Source organism: Podarcis cretensis, assembly GCF_951804945.1.
Source record: "Podarcis cretensis genome assembly, chromosome: Z".
Taxonomy (NCBI): Eukaryota; Metazoa; Chordata; class Lepidosauria; order Squamata; family Lacertidae; genus Podarcis; species Podarcis cretensis.
The window spans coordinates 32,459,416-32,487,243 of NC_137184.1; the positions used below are offsets into that span (position 1 = coordinate 32,459,416).

The following is a 27,828-nucleotide window of genomic DNA, read 5'->3' on the forward strand; positions in this document are numbered from 1 at the left end:
CTTCTTCTCCGCGGTGCGCGCGGCCGAAGGTCGCCGGGAGTCGGGAGCGCGCGGGCGGGAGCGCGCGGTCGGTCGGTCGGACCGGGTTAGTACGGCCTTGACGGGACCGAGCGGCCGAGCAAAGGGCCCCTCCCTTTCCTTCTCCCCTGTCCATCTTCCCCTTTAAATCCCCGCCACGGGGGCCTAGACCGGAGCATGGAGCCTCCTCCGCTGCCCACGCCTGGGAGGAAGGAGCAGCAGCTGAAGAGCCTTCGCGTATCCTTCTCCAGCTGGGTTGGAGGCGTCGGGCAAGGCCGAATGTCACAAGGGTTGGGGTCGCTTTGGAGGGGGTTGGACTAGATGACCCCCTGGGGTCCCCTTCTAACTCTACTGTGATTCTGTGTGGGGACTTGCAGGTTAAGATTTGGGGGCTGGTTCTGGGGGTTGCAAGGGATGGGGGCCTGGGAGGGGCTTTGAAACGGGGGTAGGTGGGTGGGAGGGATTTGGCTGGGAGGGGGAGCCACAGTGTTAGAGCTCAGAGCTTCCCGAGAGGGCCCCCTCCCCCTTGTTGCCCGGCAGCCTTTTCGCTCCGCTGCGTTTCTGCTTGGAGATAGGAGACCTGCGGGGGGGGGGGTCTTGTTCCCTCGGACGTTTGTTTTTAGCATGTTAGCCCGAGATGACTTTAAAGGGCAGCTTCGTGGAGAAGCGAGCCTTAAATTGACCGCCCTCGGCTGAATTAGAGCCTGCACGTGGCAAGACAGTGTATCTCTCTAGAGAGTAGGATGCTTCCAAAGTGTTTTGTTTTGCTTCTCACCGTCATGGTTGGAAACTAGATGCCAGGCTGGTTGCTTTGACCCAGAAATACACTTTTTTTTTGCACTTGCTGCTTTCTCCATGTCAAATCTTGATTAATCATGGAATTGTAAAGTTGGAAGGGACCATCTAGGGTCATCTAGTCCAACCCCCTGCAATGCAGATCATACATGACAGGCCCAGAGAAGCAGGCCAGACTGGTTTGTTGTTTGTTTTCTGGCTCAGCCCTGGGAGTTGTTTTCAGAATTGGATGATGTTATTAAAGTTGTAAATGAGATAAAGGACATGTGTGGAGTGTTTTATCTCAGCCATTGAATGACCATCACCTGCTATCTGCAGTAGGACACAAATTATGGGCATGGCATCCTTTCCAGCCAGCACAGGTTTGGTCTCTGAGACAAGCTTTAGGCTACACTCCTTTCTTGTGCCTCTTTTTCATAGCAATTAAACTGGGTGGGAGGAGGGTTCATTGATGAAGGATAAAACTGGCACAGAGCAGTGCGGAGGGCTACCAACATCACAGCTTCAGAAAGAGGGATTCATTTGGATGGGTAATGGGGTTGAATATGAATTGAATATGATTATGGGAAAATGTGTGGCTGGCAGCACACTGAATTGTTTGGGACGATAGGATTTTACACGGGCTTTTTTCTGTACCACCTTCCCTCTTTTCCTTAGCTTGTTCTCAGGGTGTGGAGGTAAAGGGAGGCCAGAAAGTGCCATGCGAACTGAGCCTGTCACAGTGCGGTGAAGAATATATGTAAGTTGCCACTGGAGTTTGAAGATTTCTACCCCACACATTCATTTGTACTCTGTAGACTGGGGCAGGAGGCAACTCCTTCCATGGCTCCCCTGGTAATCTCCTGGGACTGGCCTTGGATATTTTAAGAACAAGGTTCTGAGCAGGTCTTGGACATCTCCCTGTGTCTCCAGATGTTCATTGCCCCCTGGCCTTTTCATGGCTAAAATGCCAGTCAAGTCATATCAACACTATATTTCACTTTGGGAGATGGCAGCTTATGATTATCGGTGCAAAAATGTTTCCTTACGTTGGGCTGATGGGCTTACCTTGTTTCTTTCCTGCCCTAGTCCTATAATCATAATATACAGTGGTACCTCGGGTTACGTACGCTTCAGGTTACAGATGCTTCAGGTTACAGACTCCGCTAACTCAGAAATAGTACCTCGGGCTAAGAACTTTGCTTCAGGATGGGAACAGAAATTGTGCTCCAGCAGCGCAGCAGCAGCAGGAGGCCCCATTAGCTAAAGTGGTGCTTCAGGTTAAGAATAGTTTCAGGTTAAGAACAGACCTCCAGAACGAATTAAGTACTTAACCCGAGGTACCACTGTATCCTTATTCTGACAATGTAGTGGGCAGAGGGAAAGTTGCAGACATGGCAGACTTTGGCTCACATCCTATTCAGCTATGGGGCTTGCTCAGTGGCTTTTCCTTGCCAAATTACTGTGAAGAGACACAAATTCTCCAATCTTAAAATTACTGGACTCTCAGAACCCTGTTGAGATGAGAGATTTACAGCCCAATCACACACATTTAGTCTGAAATGTTCATTGGCGTTTACCCACAGGAAGGAGCGTAGGTTTGCTGTCCTATTCGCTTGCTCAGAGCTACCCTATGGGGTTTCTGGCTGAGCAACAACAACAAAAAACAACTGCCCAAAAAACCCTGACTGTGTACTTGAAGGGATACCCTTTTGGATGCATGTGCTGCTATTTCATGCCTAAATTCAACCCCAACTTAGTCCTTTGTTCTGATAGCTATAACTAGGTGGATCTTTCAGCACAGGAGCGTGGAACCTCAGGCCCAGGGGCCAAATTTGGCCCTCCAGGCTTCTTTGCCTGGCCCTTGGAACTTTCCCTAACTGGCCCTGCTGTGTACTCCAAGTATTTTGAGTTCTTGCTTGCCTGGATGGAGGATAACAAAGGTTATTTGTGGGAACTATCATGTACAAAGGTGAAATTTACCTTCATTGTTGTGCTTTCTTTTGCCTCTGGTCCTGCCCAGCACTGGCATGTTGCTCTTGGAAGGTTGCCTAGGAAGGAGTATGGCTCTCAGAATGATAAAGAAATAGAGATTTCTCACAGCACCTCCCCATATCCCTTAATTAACACACTGTTACACACCTTTCATCTTGTTCCAGTTTCACTATCCGTTCCCAGGAAGACCCCAATGTTCAAGAGAGGATTCCCATCAACAGCCGTTTTAAGTGTGTGCAAGGTATCCAGCCTCTCTTGTCTCTTCTGTTGTGGGAATTTGTTGCTTCCTTGTAGCAAGGTGGTGGGAAAACAATGCTCCACCCCCAAAGCCACAAAAGAAAACCATGCCTCTGTAACTACGCTTTCCAGACTGGAGTGCAGGCATGAATGCAGGTCCCTGTTGGTGCATAAGAATAACTGTGCAGCCCCTGGTGGTGTGTTGTTCAGGTGTCTCCAATAATGGAATTGACTTCAGACCATGCTTTGGATGTTGTTCCTCGGTGCTAAAGCTTTGCAGATCTCAGCTCCGGTTTCCATGAAACAGGAGATGTGCTCTGGTATCTCCATTACAGAGGCCCAGATCAGAGGTGCTTTGCTCCTCTGACAGCACTTGACTTTTCTTTATGGCTAGGCGAGGAGAGATGTTCCTATTGAGGGCCTTCTAGGATGGTCCTTTCTAATTCTTGATCCGTTCTAATTCTCTTCCAGAGGCTGAAGAAACTCTACTGATTGACATAACAGCAAACAGTGAGTCTCCCTTGACCAGAGTGCTGTCAGGAATAGATATTGCCTGTCACTGACATGTCATCTTTCCCTCTTGACTCATCATTCTTGTTCCTGCTTGTCTCTCCTTCCTGACCCTGATGTCTGGATGTTGTGCCCCCCCCCCCAAAAAAAGTCAGACTGCTGCTGGGGTGAAAGGCTTTTTTTATTCTATCCTCTGCCTTCATGCTGCTTTACAGAGTCAGGACTAGATCAGTGCCCTGAGAAGCTCACAGTGGAGGAAGAGGAAAGCTGGGGAAAAGCATTCAGTCTAGTTACATGTACAGTTTTAGTAAAGGATGGGAATTAAAGATTGTACTAGACACTTCCTGGAACATACAGGGTTTGATGAGGGTTTTCAATGATAAGTTCTTTGGGAGACAGTTGCAGGCATGAGAAGGAACAGAGCTGCCTTATGCAAAGTCATAACATTGGACCATCTAGCTTGGTAATGTCCACGCTGACTGGCAGCAGCTCTCCAAAATTTTGAGACAAAAGTCTCTCCCAGCACTTCCTGGAGATGCTGGGGATTGAACTTGGGATCTTCTGCATGCAAAGCACATGCAGCCACAGGATTTAATATTGCTGGAAACCTTCTGAAGTTTAAGAGTGGTAGAGCTGAAGGAGGGAATGTCACAGGCAGGGATGTATCAAGATATGAGATCAGAGACAAGAGTTTTGAAGATGGCTGAGAAAGCCACTAGAGAACTGCAGCCAGTGTCTTCAGCACTTCCCTTGGGGTCCAGAATTCTTAAAAAACACAGGTGTTCATTCACAAAACGCACCTGTTTCTAAGGATTCCAGCACATGGAAACTGAGAATTAGAATAGACACTATTCTGTGAGGTGTCCAAGATGTTAAAAGCATTCCTTGATCTCTCTCCAGATAGATATAGATAACATAGTTCTTGCACAGTGGTTGCTTGTACATAACTCACAAGTGTGTGCCCACTTCTCTTAAAAGTAACTAGGAAAATTGGCCCATCACTATATCTTAATGGTGAATTCTCAAGAGCCTGCCAACTATGCAGGCAGTAGCTATTTGCCTCCCTGTTGCTAGTGGCATCTCCTATTGACCATGGGGTTGGGGCGAGGGTTGTGTTGCTTGCTGCCCACTCCATTTTCAGGAAAAGTGTGCCTCTCTTGCAGATAACTGCTTAGGATGCTGGGAGACAGTGGAAGGTTGAGGGTTTGGCCTTGTCCATTTAAAGCAGGGGAGGGGAACTTCTGGTCTTTCAGTTCTTGCTGGACTACAACTCCCATAATTCCTGGCCATTGTCCATGCTGGCTGGGGCTGATGGGAGTTGGGGTCCCACAACATCAGAGGGGTGCAAGGGTTCCCCATTTTGTTTCAGTATGTCCCAACTTTTCTCCTTTTTGTTGTCCACTGTATATTGACTTAACTGCCATTAATAGTGGCTTCCAGAGTGTGTAATGTGGTCCCTTCTAACCAACAGACATTCATGTTAGCCTATAGCAGAGTTGGGCAACCTCCAGCCTGTGGGCCACTTGTAACCTTGGCCTGATTTTATAGGAGTCACAAGCAGGGTTGGTAAAAATCAATGGGGTTTTTTTTAAAAAAACAAACAAAATGGATTTCTTAAAATTTAAATCAGATTTTTAAAATAAAATGCTTTTGGAGGAAAAATATTTCTAAAGATAGTTTTCTATTTAAGTTACATTATATTCCAAAGGCTATTCATCAGGAAATAAGGATTTGTTTTAAGTTTTTCATGTGTGCTAAAACTCAGTCTAAGGTTTTTTTAAAAAAAAAATCGTTTAAGCACATCAGTTAACAAACATGATACATATGCTATAAAGTTACTGTTTTAGTTAAATAAATTGTTTAAATTGTTATTAAGGAAATGATTATTTTTCTCCTTCCAATAAAGTACAGCAGAAAAGTTGCTCAAATATAAACAGTTAACTTATTAAACCTCACAATAATTTCATAGTTATCTGTCTATGTATTTCTAATAGTATAACCAAATCAGTAATTTTTGATATAACTGTAAAAACTACTCTGAAAATTTATTGTTCCAAAAATGAAACCTTCATCAGGTTGTAAATATGCAAGAATGAGTCTTTCTGTAAAAAAAAATGATTTAAATCAGGTCTTACAGACTAGTGACTTAAATCGTGATTTAAATTGATTTGATTTAAATCAAATCTACCATGGTCACAAGGAAAGGGCAATGAGGTGAAGAATGGCAGAAAGCAGCAGTGACTGGCACCCACTGGGATTGGTGGAGCCAGAGCCAGTAATAGGCTGAGCCAACTAATTCTAGCTTTACGCCCATCCTCCTCTGTGCTGTGTCTCAGGGAGCACTGAGACTAAGGAGGAGGAATCTAACAGGCAGGGCCACTCACAGGACTGTAAGTTAGAAGGCAGGCAGGTAGAGGCTGGCTGAGCACAGACTGAGGTTGGTGGGATACAGCCTCACTTGCCCTCGTGGAGCAGCTTCCGCTGGCAGAGAGGAAAGGTGGTGTCCTTTCCAGTTTTGGCTCTTGGCTTTCCCACTGTCCACATCAAGATTCCCCACTCCCTCGCTGCCCTGGAAATGCAACAGGGAGTAGGCAACTATTTTTAAATGTACCATATTTTTCCGTCTATAAGACGCCACCATGTATAAGGTAAAAGGTAAAGGGACCCCTGACCATTAGGTCCAGTCGTGACCGACTCTGGGGTTGCGGCACTCATCTCGCTTTATTGGCCGAGGGAGGCGGCGTACAGCTTCTGGGTCATGTGGCCAGCATGACTAAGCCGCTTCTGGTGAACCAGAGCAGCGCACGGAAACACTGTTTACCTTCCTGCCGGAGCGGTACCTATTTATCTACTTGCACTTTGACGTGCTTTCGAATGCTAGGTTGGCAGGAGCAGGGGCCGAGCAACGGGAGCTCACCCCATCGAGGGGATTCGAACCACCAACCTTCTGATCGGCAAGTCCTAGGCTCTGTGGTTTAACCCACAGCGCCACCTGCGTCCCCCCCCCATGTATAGGACACCCCTGTTTTGGGGGACTCAGATTTAAGAAAATGGGGCAAGATGGCCCCGTGTATAAGACTCCCCCTAATTTTTGACATTTTTTAAGGGGGAAAACCTAGTCTTATACACAGAAAAATACAGTACCTTATTTCAGAACTTTTATTCTACAAAATGCAATCTTCCTCAGTTCCTTTATAACTTCTTAGTAGAGTGTTTAATGCTCTCCATTGTGTTTCATTTCAAGGTTTTGCTGCTGTTTTTATTTTCATTTACTGTAGTATAAAAGCAGTAACTTGAAGTGTGTCAGGTTCCTGTGAACCTGATCAAAGTCTAGAAGTTCATGTATCTTCAGATGTGGCTGCTTCTTAGCTTCAAGTCCACTCAATTACAGTGCAGTCTCGCTATATCTCTTGTCTTTTGTAATGCACTTCCTGTATGAGCCAAAGCAAGAATATTCTGCTCATTCACTGTGTGTGCCTGAAAGTTCATCCTTGGATTAAGTAATGAATATGACAAGTCAAACTTTACAGCACAATTGTTCCTCAAGCTGTTTCTTCATTTTTGTTGTCTGTTTATTGTCATCCCTCTTTTTAAACATTGGGGGCATTTTCCGTGTTCTGCCTTACCAGTGTTGTGCCCTGTTTCCTGACATGTGCTTTTCCTGTGTGTGCTTCAAGCTGGCTGCAAGATCCGAGTGCAGGGTGATTGGACAGCAGAACATCTCTTTGAGATCCCAGATGAGGAGCAGTGTTTGGGATTCCTCGCTGAGGTTCTGAGAATCCAAGAAGGTGAGCAACTCCCATGCCCTGTCTCTGATGTTTGATGTTGGAGATGGCCTAGTCTCTCACATGAGTGTTGTTGTTGATTTTTGTTGTAGTCCCGCGAAACACTTCTTTCCCTGATCTTGTGGATCATACCTCCTGGCACCAAGTGAAAGGTCTCACAGGGCCAGTAGATCCCCCTTCTGCAGGTACAGCCACACCAACATGTAACTTGTGTGATTTCTGCTTGGAATTTTTAAGTACTTGTTGCCTCCTTTAGAGGAAAGGCCTTGAGGGGAGGACCTGTTGCCTCCACAACCCTTCCTAAACATGCATAAGCTGAGAGGCAATTGTCCGGCAAATGTGGTGCTGTGGGGAGGCAGGAACATTTTCCTGCAGTTAAGTATTTTCTAAGTTCCTTTCCCGAAACTTCCCCAAATGGTTTTGAAGCCTCTCTAACCTCAGAAGTCTTTTCTTCTCTCAGGAATTCTGGGATTTGAGGATAACTTCAGTGTTATGAGTATGGAGAAGAAAAGAAACCTGCAGAATCAGCAAATGAGCGCCCGCCGGGAGCCTCCACCCCCACCACTGCCACCAAGCAGGCCGTAAGTTGCCTTAGAGTTGTACTATGCCCGCCCGCCTCCTTGGTTTAAAGGGCTACTTGAGTTCTGTTCTCATCTCCCTTAGGCGTATCCGTGACAAGGACAGCATGAGCAAGGAGCAACCCAAAGTGACCAACACTATGCGCAAGCTCTTTGTGCCTTCCACACATACACAGTCCGGACAGAGAGAGGGACTCATCAAGCACGTCCTTGCCAAGAGAGAGAAGGAATATGTCAACATCCAGAATTTCAGGTCAGATCATGCAAAAGTGCAAAGACCAGTGGAAACTGTTATCATAGTTGGGACTGGAGAAAGCGACATCTACATGACAGCTTTATTGTTGGGTGCCAGGCAAAGTCTGTCCTGTTCACTCAGGCCACATGGGTGGGTAATTTAAAGTATTAGTTGTGGTGGGCAATTTTCCTTGGTGCCACATACTGAACCGTGGCTTCATATTATGAGCATGCCAGCAGCCTCTCCTCCAGGTTTGCACACTTCTCCCCCACCCCGAGCCTATTTGGAAGCTTCCACTTGTATATTAAATTAACCACAGTTTGGTGTGTCCAGATCCTATGGTGGTTAATTTAGCAGCTTTGTAAACCCATGATTTGAAGTTGGCTTGTTTCAATGAGCCATAGTTAAAATTAAGCGGTTGTATAGCTTCAGACTTTGTAACAAGATGCAGTTAATCCAAAACTGAAGCAAAACCTTTGGAACTCTTCCTAAAAGCTGTGTTCGAGGACAAGGAGGTGTTTGACCCCAACCCCAACTCCCAACACTTGGTCATCCTGATAATGCTAAGCTTACTACTTCAAAGAAAGTTTTTGCTTCGGTTATTTCCTTGTACTGTTCGTAATACCCAGCTGCAATTTGTTTTTAATGGCTGCTTTTATCATAGGTTTATCAGTATGTGGTTAGCAGCTTTAGATCCTACTGTTTTACAGAGGCTGTTTTACTCTTTTTTTCCCTTTACTAGACAGGCTGTATTTCTGTGCTGTCTTTAGAGTCGGGAATGCCCATTCCTTCATGGCCAGCATGGAAACACAGGTTGCTAGCCATTTAGTAATAATAATAATAATAATAATAATAATAATAATTTATTATTTATACCCCACCCATCTGGCTGGGCCTCCCCAGCCACTCTGGGCGGCTTCCATAGAAAGCAAAAACACAGTAAAATATCACACGTTAAAAACTTCCCTGAACAGGGCTGCCTTAAGATGTCTTCTGAATGTCAGGTAGTTGTTTATTGCTTTGACATCTGCTGGAAGGGCGTTCCACAGGGCGGGTGCCACTACCGAGAAGGCCCTCTGCCTGGTTCCCTGTAGCTTTGCTTCTCGCAATGAGGGAACCGCCAGAAGGCCCTCGGCGCTGGACCTCAGCGTCCGGGCAGAATGATGGGGGTGGAGACGCTCCTTCAGGTATACTGGACCGAGGCCGTTTAGGGCTTTAAAGGTCAGCACCAACACTTTGAATTGTGCTCGGAAACGTACTGGGAGCCAATGCAGGTCTTTCAAGACCGGTGTTATATGGTCTCGGTGGCCGTCACCAGTCTAGCTACCGCATTCTGGATTAGTTGTAGTTTCCGAGACACCTTCAAAGGTAGCCCCACGTAGAGTGCATTGCAGTAGTCCAAGCGGGAGATAACCAGAGCATGCACCACTCTGGCGAGACAGTCCGCAGGCAGATAGGGTCTCAGCCTACGTACCAGATGGAGCTGGTAAACATTTAGGAGGTTTGCATAGAGGAAAAGGGTGTTACAGGGTAATCTTCTACCAAACAAGCTTGGCACAGCAGATCTGAGAGGTGGTTTTCTGCTCCCTGAAAGCCAGCCTGCAAACCAGGTTGCCAGGTGAAGGAAGAATGGAGAGATCAACCAACTCACTTGCCTTCAAAGAATTTCTGGTTGCCTGTGGCAACTGGGATAGTGCTTAAATATCAGGCTGGCTGACACATCTTAAAAAATACAAGGGAAAAGCTTTTTTCTTTCATTAGCAAAGCTCATTTGGGGCCCAGAATAGCTAAATTGAGGAAGAAGTGGCTGGTATTACTTGTTTGTTCTTGGTCCTGATCTTGCCAGCCCTTGTAATCCTACCTGCCACACACTCCTGTTGTCTTTGCATATTTAACCAGCAAGTCTGTTCAGATTGGAGTCCTATTCCTGCAGCTCCACATCCTTCTCTTCCTTGCAGGTTTTTTGTGGGGACATGGAATGTGAATGGGCAGTCTCCAGACAGTGGATTGGAACCTTGGCTGAACTGTGACTCTGAACCCCCAGATATCTACTGCATTGGGTGAGCAGACATAATAGCTTTTCAGAGACCCCTCTCTCAGTCTTTGTTTCCCCACAGTTGCTTTCTAAACTAGGTCCTGTTGTGGGAAGACTTTCGCTTTAATCTTGGAACAAAATAGGAGAATCCTGAGGATTTGTATCTTTTAGCCAGGAAGCAAAGTTCTGCCATAATGAACGTGGCAGTGCCATCCTTTCACCCTGTGGGCAGTGGATTACAGTAGCCAGAGGCCTAGGAGGCTCTGGGGGAAGGATGGCTTAGTGCTAGGGATGTGTATTGTATCTGATGGCACTTTGGCATTAGGTTCCAGGAGCTGGACCTGAGCACAGAGGCTTTCTTCTACTTTGACTCGACAAAGGAGCAAGAGTGGCTGACAGCTGTGGAAAAGGCTCTGCATTCCAAATCCAAGTACAAGAAAGTAAGTCCAACCCCACCCATTTCTTCAGCAGCCAGACAGCTGTCAGTGAGGAGGAGGAGGAGGAGGTCAGGAATAAAAAACACCTGGTGTCAGTGGTGTTTTATTCAAAAGAAGCCAATCTTTATTCAAAGAAACTAAAACTATGCAGGCCTCGTGATCACAGAAACCTTTCCCATCAGGTCTTGCCCCAGTGAGGTAGTTGTGAAGGCTGAAGGTTGCTACCCTCCCACCACTCTCTTAAGTCTCCTCCTCCCCCTGGTCCTTCCCAAGCAACCTGAGACTCTTGACACCTTGCCTGTCTTTGCTCCATCCTCTTAATTTCTCTCTGTGTTCTGGGAGACCAGCAGGGAGGGGAGCTGATCGCAGCAGGATGGGGAGACCCCCTGGCTTCTTCAGCAGCCTGCCTGATCTCTGCCTCTTGACTCCAGCCTCCACTTCTGCCTCTGATTCTGGATTGCTGTCTGCCACAGAATCTTCCTGCCCTCTTGCCTCTTCAGTTTCCAACACCTCCTCTTGCTCACAGTCTGCTCCCTCTTCTCCCTCTGACAACTCATTGTCGTCCCCCCACCAGTTCCCTGGCTTTGAGCCTTCTTCCCTTGGGGCATCCCCAGTTGCTGCCACCCACCACTCCTATCTGCAGCCAGCCAGCCCATGACAGCAAGCAATGCACAAATCTGGTAGACATCCCAGTACCTTGCATCTTCTAGGTGCAGCTGGTGCGTCTCGTCGGAATGATGTTGCTCATCTTTGTCAGGAAGGACCAGCTCAGCCACATCAAGGAAGTGATGACGGAGACAGTGGGCACAGGCATCATGGGGAAGATGGTGAGTAGACCCTGACAGCGGAATTCCCTATGTCTATCTTTCTATCTGTCTATATGTTTTTATAATCTCTGCCAACCAGTTTCCCCCTCTTTGCTGCTTGCTCGCTAACAGCCATCTTTGCTCCGCCCCTGCAGGGTAATAAGGGGGGTGTGGCCGTGAGGTTTGTCTTCCACAATACCAGCTTCTGCATTGTCAATTCCCACCTTGCTGCCCACGTGGAAGACTTCGAGCGCCGAAACCAGGATTACAAAGATATCTGTGCCCGGATGAGCTTCCTGCCCCCTGACCAGAGTCTGCCGCAGCTGACAATCATGAAACACGAGTGCGTTTCGAGGGCTTGGAGGGAGAGAGCCTTGGCTGACGTAACTTGTTGGTCTCCGCTATCTGGAGAAGCAAATTGAGTCACGTTTCTGTAACTTTCCTGCATGTGTGTAGCTCAAGGGTAGGCAGCATAGTGCTCTCCAAATGTTGATGGACTACAACTCCCATAATCGCTAAGAATTGTCCTTGCTGACTGGGGCTCATGAGAGTTCCACTTCAGCAACACCAGGAGGGTGCAGTGTCAGCTATCCCTGCTGCCGCTGCACCACTAAGGTTTCTACTAGAGCAGACAGAAGTGCCTGGCATTGTAGGCTCCTGCTTCATTCAGGGCAGGCAGATACTAAACATCTGTGGAAGCGAGTGCTGGGCTTCATTCATTAATTTCTGTTTATCGTGGGGATTTCTTCCCCAGAGTGGCTTATTTAAAATAATAATCAGAAATGCACCTCAAGATAATTTAAAGCATATAAACAGTATCTTAATAGCAGCAGATCTAAAGAGAGCAACATAAACCGAGTGGCAGAGATGTATTAGATTAGATTATAGCAAATGTGGGCAACTTGTCCAGTGATCGGGGTGGGAGTTGCAGTTTGTTAAGGGCAGTAACGCAAAAGCAGAGCGGCCATTTTGCACGGAGAAGGTTCCAGGCTCAGTCACCAGTGTGTGCAGATAGGGCTGGGAATGATCTCTGCCTGAAAGCTGCTGCCAGTCCATGTAGTCAGCCCTGAACTTGATGGGTCAATGGTCTGCCTCAATATGATAGCTTCCTATGTTCCTGTGTACTACAGCAGTGTTTGGAGGGCCACAAGCGCCCTACCCATGAATTAAAGAACCAGGGGAAATTTTAAAAGTCTTTGCTGAAAGGACATCAAAGCAGGGGCCAGGTGAGCCTCTTTGGGAAGATAATTCTAAAAGGCAGGGAGCCATTACTGAAAAGGCCCTGTCATACTTGAAAGAGCAGGAGTTCCCTGGGAAAGATTCTAGTCAGTGGAGAGGCAGTGCAAAAATAAGTGGGCCTTCTTCTGGTACCCTTTTCCCAAACCTTGAAATGCTTTAAAGGCCAAAAGGGATACTCTGAATTGGGCCTGGAACCAGTTCAAGAGCCAGTGTAGTTCACAGAGCACTAGCCTAATATGATCATTCTGCCCAATCCTAGTTATCAGTCTTACTTCATATTGCAGGAATTGGCAGCAGGCTGCCCCCTCTCCCCTCCCCCCCCCTCGTGAGCTTGCCTATAGCTGTGGTTTCTTCACTTTATTCCAGCATTGTCATCTGGTTGGGTGATCTGAACTACAGGCTTTGCCTTCCTGATGCCAACGAAGTGAAAACTCTGATCACTAAAAATGAGCTTCAGAGACTTCTGACCTATGACCAGGTGAGAGACATATTTGTGTTATATGTGGTGGTTTAGGATATTGCCCTGTTTATTTCCTATGTCTGGGATACCCCAGCCTAGACTAGAGAAACCACTTTCAGACAGTTAGGAGCAAAGTGTAGCTATAACATAGAATGACTGCGACTTCTACAAATGTTTTGTAAGGCTGCAGTTCTGTGCAACCTTAATTAGAAGCAAGTCCCAATTAAGTTGGATGGTTGCCTTGGAATTTGCGTAAGTAGGACTTATTACCCAGTTATAGGGCTTTCCTAGGTCAGCGCTCTCTCCAGATGTTGTTGGACTCCCATCAGCTCCAGCATGTCCATGGCCAATGGTCAGGGACAGCGATAGCTGCCGTCCAGCAATAGCTAACGGTCTAAGGTTTCCTGCCCTAGGTTTTGCATCTATCTGGAAAATCTGCATTACTCACATCTTATCAGCAGTTACTTCCATTAAATCAAATTAAATTGCTGATGCTTTTTGTTTTTAATTTTTCCCTCCAAGGTTTGTGTGTTCGTAACGCTTACGACCTTTCTCCCACTTGGCATAAGGATCATTGGTATTTTGTGTTGAAACAGAGGCCTGATTGCTGCATCTTATGGTGGATTTAAGTCCTGTGAGCATAGTCATGCCTTAGCCCTTTTAGAAGGATGCTGCACTGCTACAAGGCAAGGGTGGGCAGCCTCAGACTTCCAACATATGCAAAACCATAATAAAACATTAATACCTTCCCTAAAGATTGTATAGTTACTTATCTCCTTGACATCTGACAGGAGGGCGTCCCACAGGGCAGGTGCCACTACTCAGAAGGCTCTCTGCCTAGTTCCCTGTAACCTCACTTCTCGCAGTGAGGGAACCGCCAGAAGGACCTCGGTGCTGGACCTCAGTGTCTGGGCTGAACAATGGGGGTGGAGATGCTCTTTCAGGTACATACTGGGCTGAGGCTGTTTAGGACTTTTTTTCAAAAAAAAATTATTGGTTTTCACAACATTATAAACAAACACATAAGACAAACAGACATAAATCATAGCCTTATTGAAAATTACACTTATTAACATTGTTAAGTGACTTCCTCGCTTCCCCTTGGTTGAATTTCATTGCATATCCTTTTAACAGTTTTCCAAATCACAGTTCTTATAAAATTTAACTTAAACATTAACAACCTTAGATCTTCGCATTATGAAATTAAACATATTAATTCATCACTTAACATAAATAAAATCCTAAGCCAATTAAGTATCTGCAAGCTGTTTTCAGTTAATTTAACTTAACATATTTAACTAAGTAATCATTAAATTTAATCCACTCTTCCTATTACTCCTCCTCCTTCTGGTTGCGGACTCTTCCGGTTAGGTCGGCTAGCTCCAAAAAATCCATCATCTTCATCTGCCATTCCTCTGTTGTTGGTAATTCTTGGGTTTTCCACTTTTTAGCTAACAAAATATGAGCAGCAGTTGTGGCATACAAAAATAATTTAACATCTTTCTTGGGCAATTCCAAACCTGTTATTCCAAGAAGAAAGGCCTCTGGTTTCTTTATAAATGTATATTTCAACATTTTTTTCAATTCATTATAAATATTTTCCCAGAAGTCTTTCACCTTGGGACAGGTCCACCACATATGATAAAAGGTTCCTTCCTTTTCTTTACATTTCCAACATAGATTGTCACAGTTATGATATATCTTTGCTAACTTTACAGGAGTCAAATACCATCTGTACATCATTTTCATTATATTTTCCTTTAACACAGTACAGGCGGTGGACTTGACCCCTTTCTTCCACAATCTTTCCCAGTCCTCAAACAAAGCTGTTTAGGACTTTAAAGGTTGGCACCAACACTTTGAATTGTGCTTGGAAACGTACTGAGAGCCAACGTAGGATACAAAAGGATGGTTTTGCAGTTGTTCATAGTGTCGGGGGTATATTCTGGTGGTTGTTAACAGTTTGTATGGATTATTGGTACATATAACATTGTCTATTGTAGGTATGGCTAACTTGTGGTCTGCCAGATGTTATTGAGCTGCAGTTCCTGTTGGCCCCAGCCATCATGGCCAGTAATCAGGGATGATGGAAATTGTAGTTCTGCAGCATTGTGAGGGCCATGCGTCTGCTACTCCTGAGTTAAAGGATTTTCCTATTGTATGATGCAGCAAAGTAACTTAAGGTGACCAGGGACAAAATTGCACAAGCATCCTGTACCTTTAATAATTGTGTATAAGATAGGATTTCAACAGGTATACCCCCTTGCACCTGGCTACTCTACTAGTACTTTGCCTTGGTCTTCCAGCACAATAGTGGCTGTTAATAGACTCCATTGTCAGGCAACAGGGGGTTTTCTGCTTCTCTGCTGATAAGCGATTTCTTTTTGGCTTTAGCTGAACATTCAGCGTACCCAAAAGACAGCTTTTGCTGATTTCACAGAGGGGGAGATCAAGTTCATCCCGACGTACAAATTTGACTCTAAAACAGATCGCTGGGATTCCAGGTAAGCTCCTGCTTGATAGTTGAGCCTTTGTAAATAAGTCCTCAAAATCATTAGTCTGCAAGGCTTGTTGGTTTTTCTGAGTCTACTGAGATGCTAGTAGTGTCCTGCATTTCCATCCTCTTGAGCAGGCTAGTAAAAAAATATAGTTTAAAAATTGCTTTCTGCTAAGCAAGCTGGTGGAGGAGGGCTAGAGTTGAGGGCTGGATGGACTTCCTTTCCTCTGCAGCCAGAATGGATATCAAGCAAAGGAGGAAAAGAGAGATCCAGCTCTCCTTCACCTGCTCACTTTGCTTGCATGGAATTCCTGGTCGCCAAAGGCTGCTAGGCGAGTTGTTAAATGCAAGGCTGTGATACGTTGTCTTGCTCAACCCATCCCTGCTCAAAGTCTCTGGAAATGTTTTGGCTCCTTTTCTACAAGCAGCCTTTTTTCCACATTTGTCCTGATAACCAGCGTCCTCTGTTTCTGAAAGGTGGAGCAGGAAGTGTGAACTGGGGCTGAATGAGAATCCTGTTTGTGTCAAGGAAGTCTGAGAATTAGACTTGGTGCTTTCTCAAGATGAGTCTACCAGGGCATAAGAACATGAGAGCAGCCCTGCTGGATCAGGCCATTGGTCCATCTGGCCCAGCATCCTGTTCTCACATTGGCCAATGAGATGCCTCTTGGGGAGCCCACAAACAGGACCTGAGTGCAACAGTACTCTCCCCTCCTGCAAGCCATACTGCTGCTGTTGGTGGAGTATGTTCGGTAGCCATTATGGCTAGTAGCCACTGAGCCTCATCATCCATGAATTTGCATATTATTGTGGTTATTGAAAACTGTAAGAAGCCACCTAGGCCTGCTAGTTTAATTTCTCTTGCTTGGTTATGGGGGAATATAGTGATGAAGCCGGAAAATGGCAGGCTCCTTTTGGCAGCATTTCAGGTGCCAGAAAGGGGTATTTTTACATTTACTGAAGCTTGGATCACTGAAAAGATAGTGTCTGAACAAAAATAATGAGGACCATTGCTTTTGGCCTCCCATACTTCAGTGGTGTGCCATATGCTTTGTATGCAGAGTCTCAAGTTGAAACTCTATGGCACCTCCACCTGAAAAAGGATTGGGCCACAGAGAGTTGCTGCCAGCCAGAGTAGACTTACTTAATTGTGGAGTTGGAAGGGATCATGAGGATCATCTAGTCCAACCCCCTGCAATGCAGGAATCAAAACTGGGGTAGGTCAGAATGGTAGCTTTTGATTTCCTGACAACTCTCTCCATGAGGCAAAATACCTGCACACCTGCAAGGTCCGCCCCTTCAGAAGCTGGACTCCCAAGTCCCATCATCTCCAGCTCTTGACCATGGTCAAGATCACAGACCATGTATGGAGCCAAAATTTGACTGTGTGAACCTTGTGTATTGCCTCGGTCAGTCCAACAGTCCCGATGTCTCTCCTGTCTCCTTGCAGTGGAAAGTGCCGTGTGCCAGCATGGTGTGACCGAATCCTCTGGAGAGGAGGCAGCGTGAATCAGCTCAGCTACCGAAGCCACATGGAATTGAAAACAAGTGACCACAAGCCTGTCAGCTCCCTCTTCCTCATAGGGGTAACACCTGCCTTGGCCAGGGCTATCGTCTATTAAGGTTTTTTAGTTGCCTGCTATGTGGGACCTCCTTAGATATGGGCAGGCCCTGACCACAGAGCTCCTCCTTGACAAATGACTTCTGGTGCAAGGAGTGGGCAGGTCTTGGCTCTGTTAAATCCCTCTGCTTCCATTCTCCACTGTTCTGAGTACACGCTGCTCCTGCAGGCATGGCAGACCACATGGGCTGAACTGTGCACCTTAACAGTTGGCTCCATTCATGCAATGGAGCTTCTGTGGTCCTTGGCTTGGAGCATTTGGCTTCTGCCCATTGGCTCTGGAAGTCACAGCTGCTGCCATCCCTGGGGAAGTTCTGAGTTACTTGCCTCTTTCAGGGCTGGGAACAGGGTGGTGCATCAGGCATTTCTGCTCTTAACACATGCCCCCCCTTTTTTTGAGTCCACAGCCCCAACAAATGTGCTCTGTCCCCCCCCCCCTTATAGGTGAAGGTTGTGGATGACCGACGGTACCGGAAAGTGTTTGAGGATATTGTTCGGTTGATGGACAGGATGGAGAACGAATTCCTTCCCTCACTGGAGCTCAGCAGGAGGGAGGTAAAGACGAATAAGATCCTCTCCAACCCCTTAAAGAGGGTTTGCTGCAAAAAGACCAAGGGGAAAAGAAGCCTGCTTTCTATCATGCCAGGCCCTTGGCCCATCTAGCTCAGTCTTGTTTACACTGTCTGGGAGCGGTTCTCCAGGATTTCCGGGGGATCTCTCCCAGCCCTAGCTGGGGATAGAACCTGGGAACTTTGCATGCAAAGCAGATGCCCTTCCACTGAGCTGCAGCCTCTTCCTGTTCCTCACAGGCAAATACTCCAGGGGTAGCCAGTGTGCTGCCCTCCAGATGTTGGACTACAACTCCCATCATCCCAAGCCAACATGGCCTGTGGCGATGGGAAGTTGCAAGTGCAGCAATATCTGGAGAGCCCCAGGTGGACACTCTAGAGCAAACGTGGCCACTGTGAGGTGGCATTTGGACCTGTTGCATGTGCAGTCCCTTAAATGAGAACCCGGGGCCAAGGACAAACTTCTCCCTGGAGCACATTTCCTTGCCGTCTGCTGAAGGCAAGCACTCTCTTTCCTCCCCCCCCCCCCCCCCACATTTTGCTCTGCAGTTTTCGTTTGAGAATGTGAAGTTCCGGCAGCTGCAGAAGGAGAAGTTCCAGATCACAAACAACGGGCAGGTCACCCTCCATTTCTCCTTCATCCCCAAACTCAATGACAGCCAGTATTGTAAGCCATGGCTTCGCGCTGAGCCCTACGAGGGATACTTGGAGCCCAGTGAGTCTCTCTCTGGAATCATAGAATTGTAGAGTTGGAAAGGGACCCCAAGGGTCATCTAGGGAAGGCCTTTGTTTCCTTTTCATCCCCCCTTTTCTCCTCCTCTTCCCAACCCTCCTCCATCAAACCTTGGGAGTTTTGTAGAGCGGGGGAGGCTTAACATTTGTGGGCTACATTGCCCCATGCTCAAGCCTCCAAGGGCCACACGTCAAAGCAGGTGAGCCCAAAGTGTGAAAGTGGGTGTGACCAGCTTTAAACAAACACACACACACACACACAAATGAATTCAAGCAAAAAATGCTGGAGGGTCCCAAAAAACCTTTTGGCATCTCAGGGAACCAGTGAGAGCAGTCCGTCAAAAAATTACTTTTAAAAAAAGCATTGCGTATTTTTACATTGTGGAGGCACAAAAATATCTTGGGGAGCATACAGAACTAGCCAAACTTTTAAAAACTCGGTGAAATGTAAACTAAAAAAGAAAGTTACATTGGGGGCACAAAAATCCTTTAGGAGACAAATAAATGCTTTCCCTTTTTATATTCTTTTGTTAGGATCACTTTCTCTTATCCCCCAGTACCCTGTCCCCATATTCTGTGCAGCTGCTGCTTTGGAGGAATAGAGAGGAAAGTGGGGTGGGGGTGGGAATTGAGTACAGTGGTGCCTCGCAAGACGAAATTAATCCGTTCCACGAGTCTCTTCGTCTTGCGGTTTTTTTGTCTTGCGAAGCACGGCTATTAGCGGCTTAGCGGCTATTAGTGGCTTAGCGGCTATTAGCGGTTTAGCGGCTTAGAAAAAGGGGGGGGAGGAAAAAAACTCGCAAGAACTCGCAAGACGTTTTGTCTTGCGAAGCAAGCCCATAGGGAAATTCGTCTTGCGAAGCACCTCAAAAGATGGAAAACTCTTTCGTCTAGCGAGTTTTTCGTCTTGCGAGGCATTCGTCTTGCAGGGCACCACTGTAGCTTCTGTTCCTAATTCTTGAAGTTAAGGTTTCCCACATAAACCTGTGAGAACAGGATGCTGTACTAGATGGGCCATCGGCCTGATCCAGCAGGCTCATCTTGTGTCCTTCTGTTAAATTATTCACTATCTTAACATCTAATTTACATACAAACAAACAAACAACCCTGGCTGTTCCAAAGATTGTATCTACCTGACCTCTTCCCATTTTAGATGAGACGCTGGACATTTCCCTGGATGTGTACGTCAGCAAGGACTCTGTGACGCTTCTCAATTCAGGAGAGGATAAGATTGAGGATATCCTTGTCCTTCACCTTGACCGTGGCAAGGACTATTTCCTCACCATCAGTGGGAGCTACCTACCAAGCTGCTTTGGGACCTCCTTGGAAGCCTTGTGCCGGATGAGGCAGCCAATTCGCGAAGTCCCCGTCACCAAACTTATTGATCTGGTAGGGAAAGGGGTTGATTTACCTGGCAGGTTCATTTGCTAAATATCTTACCTTCCCACTCTGCTTGCCTGCTTGAAAAACAGCTGCTCTTCCACTCAGAAATGTGTGTGGTGGGGGTCCTTCGCTTCATTAATGTAGCTGGTCACTCGCTTCCTGTGTGCTGTTCATGTTTGCTGTTGACTGAGTCGTCCCACATGCCCTTTCGCAGGGCCACTAAACCGTGTGCATTTCCCTGCCATCTGCCCAGCGATGTTCAGCGAATCGGCTATTTCTTTCTCTTCTCAGGGCCTGTGCCATTAACATACTTTGTTGTCTTTTTTCCACTTTTCTTTTGCTCATGCCTTCCTCCTCTGATCTCAGGGAGAAGACAGCTTCCTAGAAAAGGTAACAGTTAGTTTGATATCTCTCTAGATGTTCTTGTAGCGGGCTTAAATCAGGTACAGGCAACTCCCCATTTACACGGGGGTTGATTTCTGAGGTACTGTGTGTTTAAATGAAATTGCGTATATTGGGGACAGCATTGGAAAAGCCTGCAAACACCCTCTAAACTTCTGGAAACCCCTTTTAAAAGCCTTTTAAAAACCAGCAGCGCTTGCCAGACTCCCTGCAAAACTCCTTGCTCAAACTGCAGCTCTCCACAGGCCTCAAAGGTCAGTGCAAAGGCTCCCGGGAGGGAGTCTAGATGCTGTTTCCATGCCGCTTTGCCGCTTTCATGCTCTTTGGGGGGACATTTTTGCCCCTTCAAGTTCCACTTCCAGGTTTGCAGCAGTCTGCATATGCCTCGAATGCACGTAAATGGAAGGCGCTTGTCAACGATCAGCAGGTGCTCCATGCAGTGGCAGCTGGTCCATTAGGGCAAACCAGGCGCTACCCCACCAACCTCACTTTCCTCTCAGGCAACCCTCACCTGCCTGCCTTCTGACTCAAATCCAGTCCAGGTGGTGACTCTAGCTATCTGCTTCCTTCTCTTCCCTAGTCTCAGTGTGGCCCTTGTATAACGGAGACAAAACCAGAATTTGCCATCACTGCTTGTAACTGATTTTGCTCTGCTTGACTCTGGGTCCACTTGCGATGGGCAGCATGGGAGGCAGAAAGCCCAGTCTCATTATGCAGGCACCAGCCCCCTCTGGCCCAAGAGCCAGTTTTCTCCTTGTCTCTGTGTTCAGCAACTGCTGCACAGGCTATGCCACTCTTGCTTACTCTTACCGCCTGAGCACTTGCATTTGGGAAGCAGTAGCGGCTGCTTTGGATTGGCTCAGGGAAATGTCACTCCTCTCGAAATCAGATATACTCCTCTCGAAATCAGATACACTATTATCATAGCCACTTTGGAGACAGTGGTGACTGCCAATTTGGACAGCTGTAGACATTTAGAATCATGGAGGATATGTTTATCAGTGGCTACCAGTCAGGGCTATTTATTGCCACTATTATCATAAACCACATGCTTTTGATTACCAGTTTCTGGGGAACATGATGGACAAAGTGCTCTTGTCCCCGTGTCCCTATGGACTTCCCAAGGGCATGTGGTTGGCCACTGTGGGAACAAAATGCTGATCTAACCCAGCAAGGCTCCTGTGTTCTTCAGCATGTATCTGCTACTCTTGCACTAAGACTCTGATACAGTATGTGTCATTACCCACACTAATACACACACTCTCTAGAGACAGGGGCGGGGAGTATTGGCAGGGGCAGGGGGGATGAACTGGGTCCTAATCAACAGCTTCCCTGGGGATGAAAGGCAGTGGAGTTGGGATCAAATTCTCCATCCTTGCCAACTCCTTTTAGGGATGGGCTGCTTGCCATTGCTGTGCTCCTAAAGCTCTCTTGCAGCCCCCCCCCCACTCTCTTTCTCTTTCTCTTGAATGTGGTAGCTTGAATTTTATTATTACGGTCACAGACCAGTTCCGGCTCACTTACAATATCAGGAAAATCGTAAAACACAACAGGAATACATTGAATTGCATTTGGTAATAACAGAGACAATTCAGATATAGCGGCAGTTAATATTTTAGTGATCAAGATTTAATGTATATTTTTAACTAAAATTGCCATTTAAAACCTTGATCATTTTGGTAGTACAGCTTGTTCCCTAAGTTTTATGGCAGTCGCACAGAACTTGGCCACCCTTAGCGTGATCTCTCGATCCTTGCGGTAGCTTGAGATAAAACTAACCACCCTGAACATCTCTGGAAAGGAAGGAGGCAGGAGGTATTTTTCAGCAGCTGCTGTGTGCTGCATTGCCCATACAAAGTAGTGAGCTCAGGCTCCAGCTGTTGTTCAGTCTCCACCACTGCCTCTGTAACGTGCTCTAGATAAGGGGTGGTGAACATGTGACCCCATTTCATTATGCTGGCTGGGGCTGCAGCCCATCAACCTATGAAGGCCCGTCCATGTTCTGCTGCTGTTTTTGTTACTTATTTCCTGCCCTTCACCCTAAGGTCCCAGGAACAGGTTACAAAAATTAAAATAAGATGTTAGCCAAACCGCATGTCCACAGCTGCATATTTACTAAGCTTCTGGGTGAACTGCACATCCGGAGTGGGAAGATTACTAGCTGTATATTAATAGGGGGAGGGGGAGCTTGGATTTGGGGTGCGAGAATTTGTTTTTTGTTTTCCCACTTGAGATGCTTGCTGTTGCTAGGGCCGGGTGATATGTCAATATATATATATTTTCAAATCGGCTTGAAGTCTAGATAGTGATACTGGTTTCATAATTTCTGACCTGGCAATATATTGCGAATCATGATGTGTGTGTGTGTGCTATGCAAAAAACACAATGTGGGGGGAAACTGTGAAGCCAGACAATGCTTCTCTCGATTGCTGCAGCCCCTCTTAACTCTGCTGGCTCTGCTTTCCCCTGCCCTCCTGCAGGGGGCAGCAAATCACCAAGAGAGCAGGCGCCAGCAAAAATCACAATTCGGGGGAAACCATGAAGCCTGCAGGGGGCAGCAAATCACAAGAGAGCAGGCGCCAGCAAAAATCACAAAACCGTGAAGCCAGCCAATGACTCTACATAGATCCATCCTTATTTCAGACATCCTGATACATTGGTATATTGCAATATTTAGCTAGTGATATATTACAACGTTGAAAGCCAGCTATCGCCCAGCCCTAGTTGTGGCCTCAGAGGGCAAGACTTGTCCACCCAGCTGGAGCAAGGAAAGAATGCATACAGGCGGCACACATTCCGTCAGGCTCTCATGCCAGTCCTGCTTGTCATTGGACCTCCAGGAGAAGCAGTTTCTGGATATCGTACCCCAGGATGGTGATGACTCCACTGAGCGGCCTTTGCACATACCCAAGGAGATATGGCTCTTGGTGGACCACCTCTTCAAGAATGCCTGCCACCAGGTGAGCTGAGGGGGACTGTACCAGGGTGTTGGCTGGAACCAGTACCAGTTTTGGGGTGTGCAGGTCCCAAACGTCACAATTTATTTATATCTTAGCTACCAACTCACTCTTACAAATTACTGCCGTGAGTATAGTGGCACCTTGGTGAGGCGGCAGCGGGTGGGACATCCAGCGTACAGTATTCCTTAGAGCAACTCAGAAAAACCCAAGTGTTCACAACCATTGTCTGTCTATCCCTAGTAAAGCGGCCCTCTGAGACTCGCCACTAGAAGAAGCAGGGAATGATTTCACTCTCCCATTGCCCAAAATCATGAGAAGGGTAGTAGGAATGCTACTGTGGAAATCGGGCGGGATAAAATTCTCAGGCCTTGTGCAAGTTCTCTTGGTGATGGGCTTCTTGGTGATGGGAGAGCCAGTGTGGTGTAGTGGTTAAGAGCGGTAGTCTCGTAACCCCGGGAACCGGGTTCGTGTCTCCGCTCCTCCACATGCAGCTGCTGGGTGACCTTGGGCTAGTCTTTGAAGTCTCTCAGTCCCAATTACCACACAGAGTGTTTGTTGTGGGAGAGGAAGGGAAAGGAGAATGTTTGTCGCTTTGAGACTCCTTCGGGTAGTGATAAAGCTTGATATCAAATCCAAACTCTTCTTCTTCTCTCCATTGTTGCATTCCTTGACTTCACATTATGCACCTCAGGGCTGGATTGTTCTTCATGCTATCCAGGATGTAGCCCATCCTTTCCTAACACATGTGTGATACTCTACTTCTGTCTGGCAGGAAGACCTCTTCCAGACCCCGGGCATGCAGGACGAGCTGCAGGAGATAATTGAGTGCCTGGACACCAGCATTCCCGAGACAATCCGTATCCTTGTTTAGCTCTTGGCTGGAGTGGACCTCACTTTTATATACAGTGGTACCTCAGGTTAAGTACTTAATTCATTCCGGAGGTCCTTTCATAACCTGAAATTGTTCTTAACCTGAAGCACCACTTTAGCTAATGGGGCCTCCTGCTGCTGCCGCAAGATTTCTGTTCTCATCCTGAACCAAAGTTCTTAACCCGAGGAACTATTCTGGGTTAGCGGAGTCTGTAACCTGATGCGTATGTAACCTGAGGTATCACTGTACCTGGTGGCTTAGGTTCCTAGGCCACCCCATCCTTAAGACTCTGGGACACATCACAGTACAGTGGTACCTCTGGTTAAGAACTCGTTCTGGAGGTCCGTTCTTAACCTGAAACTGTTCTTAACCTGAGGTACCACTTTAGCTAATGGGGCCTCCTGCTTCCACCGCGCTGCCACCACACGATTTCTGTTTTCATCCTGAAACAAAGTTCTTAAGCCAAGGTACTATTTCTGGGTTAACGGAGTCTGTAACCTGAAGTGTCTGTAACCTGAAGCGTCTGTAACCTGAGGTACCACTGTAAAAACAATCGAAATGGAATGCCCACAGTGAAGTCCAGTCATGCATCCAAACAGCTTAACAGCTTTAACCCCCATTTGAAAACATCAGCCTGGCTAGATAGAGCAGAGGTGGGGAATCTTGACAGGCCTGCAGGCCCCATGTCTAGCATCATACGTGGTATCAGGTGTGGAGACAGGTAAAGACATGGCTGCAAAGGAGCTTCAAGGGGGCGTTCAATTGTTCTTTGGCAAGCAGGGTTTGTTGACCACACTTTTGAAGTTGACCACTATTATTCGCTGTTCGGATTGAGACCATGCCTGCAGATGGACATTTCCTCTGCAGATCAGCTTTGCAGGCAGCTTCGTCAAGAGGGGAGGTGTGGGGAAATTACAGTGGGATGGCTTCAGTTGGTGGAGCGTGACTCTCTTCATCTCGGGGCTGTGGGTTCAAGTTCCACCTTGTGCAAAAAGGGGGAACTTTCAAGGTGGGCCCAGATGTATAAGGACAAAGCTTCTTGCTTTGGACCAGCCTGGGAAGGAGGCAGGGTGCAGGTAACAGGACAGAACACTTTCCTTGACAGGCTGTCAATAGCTGGCAGTAACCACTCGGTGGCCGAAGCTCTGCTCATCTTCCTGGAGGCACTGCCAGAACCGGTCATTTGCTATGAACTGTATCAGCGCTGCCTTGAGTGCTCACATGACAGCCGCCTCTGTCGCCAGGTAGGCCCCAGGGCCCCTTCTCTTCCTGGCTGGTCTGCGGTGTGTACAGAAGCATAGAATCAGAAGGGATTTCAAAGGTCATCTAGTCCAGATGCCGCAGCAAGTAACAGGAAGTCTACTGAAGCATCCCTGAAAGCCAGTAAACCGGCACACTGGCAGGAGGGTTAGTCTGGTCTGGGAAGCCTTGTTAACTGCAGAGGCTCCTGAGTGTTGACAGTGGATGCTCTTTGATTAACATGGTAGCACAGGGGTTGATGTCTCCTTTGATAACCATCCCTCTCGGTTGTGGGTGGGTGGGGGTGCACACATGTTGCCTTTTTGCTTTCTGACAAGTTGTTGTAACCATAACCCACCTGTTTCAGTGAACCTCGCTTGAATTTCCAACACAGGAAGTGGCCATATACCACTGGCCCATCTAGCTAGGTATTGTCTAAATTGATAATAATAATAATAATAATAATAATAATAATAATAATAATAATAATAAATTTTATTTTTTTACCCCGCCCTCCCCAGCCAAGGCCGGGCTCAGGGCGGCCAACAACCAATAATAAAAACGAGTTGAATGAATACAACTTAAAAACAAGATTAAAATACAACATTAAAACAATTAAAATGCAGCCTCATCACAGGAGGAGAAAAGAAAAAGAAAGAGGGGGGAGGGAATCAAACTGGCTCCAGGCCAAAGGCCAGGCGGAACAACTCTGTCTTACAGGCCCTGCAGGAAGAAATCAGATCCTGCAGGGCCCTGGTCTCATGAGGCAGAGCATTCCACCAGGCCGGAGCCAGTGTTGAGAAGGCCCTGGCTCTGGTTTTGAGGCTAATCTGACTTCCTTAGGTCCGGGACCTTTAGGCAGTGGCTCTAAGCAGTGGCTCTCCAGGATTTCAGACAAGGGATGTTCCCTACCCTACCTGGAGATGCTAGGGGTAGAACCTGAGACTTTCTGCATGAAAAGCAGGTGGTTTACTGCAGAGCTACGGCCCTTCCTCCAAGATATCTCAGTTGGTAGAGCATGAGACTCTTAATCTCAGCACCATGCGTTCGAGCCCCACGTTAGGCATTGCAGTGGGGGGGTTGATTAGTTAACCCTCATGGTCCCTTCCAACTCTACAATCCTTTTTTTTTAAAATGCCAGGTCTAAACCTGCAAACATAAAAAGTACACTGTGCTAGTGATCCACGCCCCTCCTCCACCCAAAGCTCTGCATGGAAGCTCCGAGCTGACTTCCCCTGTCTTGCAGGTGATCTGCCAGTTGCCACGGTCGCACCGGAACGTCTTCCGCTACGTGATGGCCTTCCTGCGGGAGCTGCTGAAATACTCCGAGAGCAACAACGTCAGTGCCAATATGCTAGGTAAGGCCTGCCTGTCCTGGATGGGAGCTGGTCTTCCTCCTGCTTCCGCCTCCTCTCACACTAATGTTTTCACCTCCCTGCAGCCACCCTCTTCGCCAGTCTCCTGCTACGGCCTCCGCCCAACGTTCTGTCGAAGCAGAGCCCACAGGAGCGCCAGCGTGCCATCGGCTTCCTCCTGGGCTTCCTGCTGGGGGCGGATGACTACTAAAGGTGCCAAGCGTTGGCTCCACGCCAGCCGCGAGGCAGCCTGGAGATGAAAGTGGGAGGGAAGAGGCAAGGCTCAGCCTCTGTTCTCTGGTGCCATGGAGGTGAATCGATTTCCTGCCCTTCCCATTGTGCCATCTTGCCATGTGCCAGCTCCCTTCCCTGTGCTTCGCCCTTTCCACTTTTTCCTCTTGACTCCTGACACAGTTGAACACTTGGTTTTCCACATGGTTCCAGGGCATTGGCAGGTTAAGGGTGCTTTGGGAGGGACCTTGTTGGAGGACAGTCATTCCCTTGCCCATCCTACCACCACTGCTGCTCTCAGTCCCTATGCAGTATTCCACTCCCTTCCCTTCTGCTGCAGCTGAGCATGTGATACTCTTGGCGGGTACAAGGCATAAGGATTCCTAGCCTGTCCTGGAGTTTCAGGGCATCTTTCTCTGTCCTTGTTCCCCCAGCGTTGATGCTGGTCGAGAAGGGGCAGGGCACCCACTGTGGCCCACATACTACTTAGCCTGCTCTGTGTAGTTCAGATATCTGTCCCCATTCTGCCAAGTAGAGTGTGTGACGCATATTCATAGTCCTACCAGTCGTCCCGTCCCCCAGTTCTAGGGTGTTCATTCTTCATGAAACACTAAGCACTGCCTAAAGGGATCAGGGAGGAGGAGAGGGCGCAAGCTGGGCAGCAGGAGGGGAGCTGAGGCAGTGGGTACAGCTGGGTTGGGTTGGGCTCCCCACCCGACCCAAGTTCTGCAACTTTTGTCTTTTTGGTTTTCTGTCCTGGATACCTGTACTTCGTGCACTCTCTCTCTTTTTTAAATTGTATAATTTATTGGAAAACTGTTGTTTCAAAATAAAATATCCATTGTGCAAAGATTGTTCT

At 47.3% G+C, this 27,828-nt stretch overlaps 1 protein-coding gene across 4 annotated transcripts; it reads left to right on the plus strand.

Annotated features, from left to right (window-relative positions):
* OCRL (OCRL inositol polyphosphate-5-phosphatase) lies at positions 1 to 27,819 on the plus strand. 4 transcript variants are annotated; one of them, XM_079962323.1, is made up of 24 exons: positions 1 to 255; positions 1,482 to 1,552; positions 2,952 to 3,028; positions 3,496 to 3,534; positions 7,212 to 7,322; positions 7,412 to 7,504; positions 7,780 to 7,900; positions 7,983 to 8,150; positions 10,091 to 10,192; positions 10,493 to 10,607; positions 11,315 to 11,431; positions 11,566 to 11,753; positions 13,016 to 13,127; positions 15,504 to 15,613; positions 17,057 to 17,192; positions 17,672 to 17,782; positions 18,346 to 18,511; positions 19,682 to 19,917; positions 20,278 to 20,301; positions 23,154 to 23,273; positions 24,046 to 24,130; positions 25,261 to 25,388; positions 26,630 to 26,741; positions 26,825 to 27,819. In XM_079962323.1, the coding sequence occupies exons 1-24, from the start codon at positions 196 to 198 to the stop codon at positions 26,947 to 26,949; spliced, it is 2,727 nt and encodes a 908-aa protein (XP_079818449.1). In that variant the 5' UTR covers positions 1 to 195; the 3' UTR covers positions 26,950 to 27,819. The 4 variants fall into 4 exon arrangements, with proteins under 4 accessions (XP_079818449.1, XP_079818452.1, XP_079818451.1 ...); XM_079962324.1 differs by lacking the exon at positions 1 to 255 and adding an exon at positions 1,136 to 1,175 and having other exon boundaries at positions 1,471 to 1,552; XM_079962326.1 differs by lacking the exon at positions 7,412 to 7,504.
* The last annotated feature ends 9 nt before the right edge of the window (positions 27,820 to 27,828 follow it).

What these genes read in the sequence shown, in the direction of transcription:
- OCRL (XM_079962323.1), top strand. Translation starts at nt 196, where the DNA reads ATGGAGCCTCCTCCGCTGCCCACGCCTGGGAGGAAGGAGCAGCAGCTG. An exon ending in CAGTGCGGTGAAGAATATAT is followed by an intron (nt 1,553 to 2,951) that starts GTAAGTTGCCAC and finishes ATCTTGTTCCAG; the next exon opens with TTTCACTATCCGTTCCCAGG. An exon ending in GACTTCTGACCTATGACCAG is followed by an intron (nt 13,128 to 15,503) that starts GTGAGAGACATA and finishes TTTTGGCTTTAG; the next exon opens with CTGAACATTCAGCGTACCCA.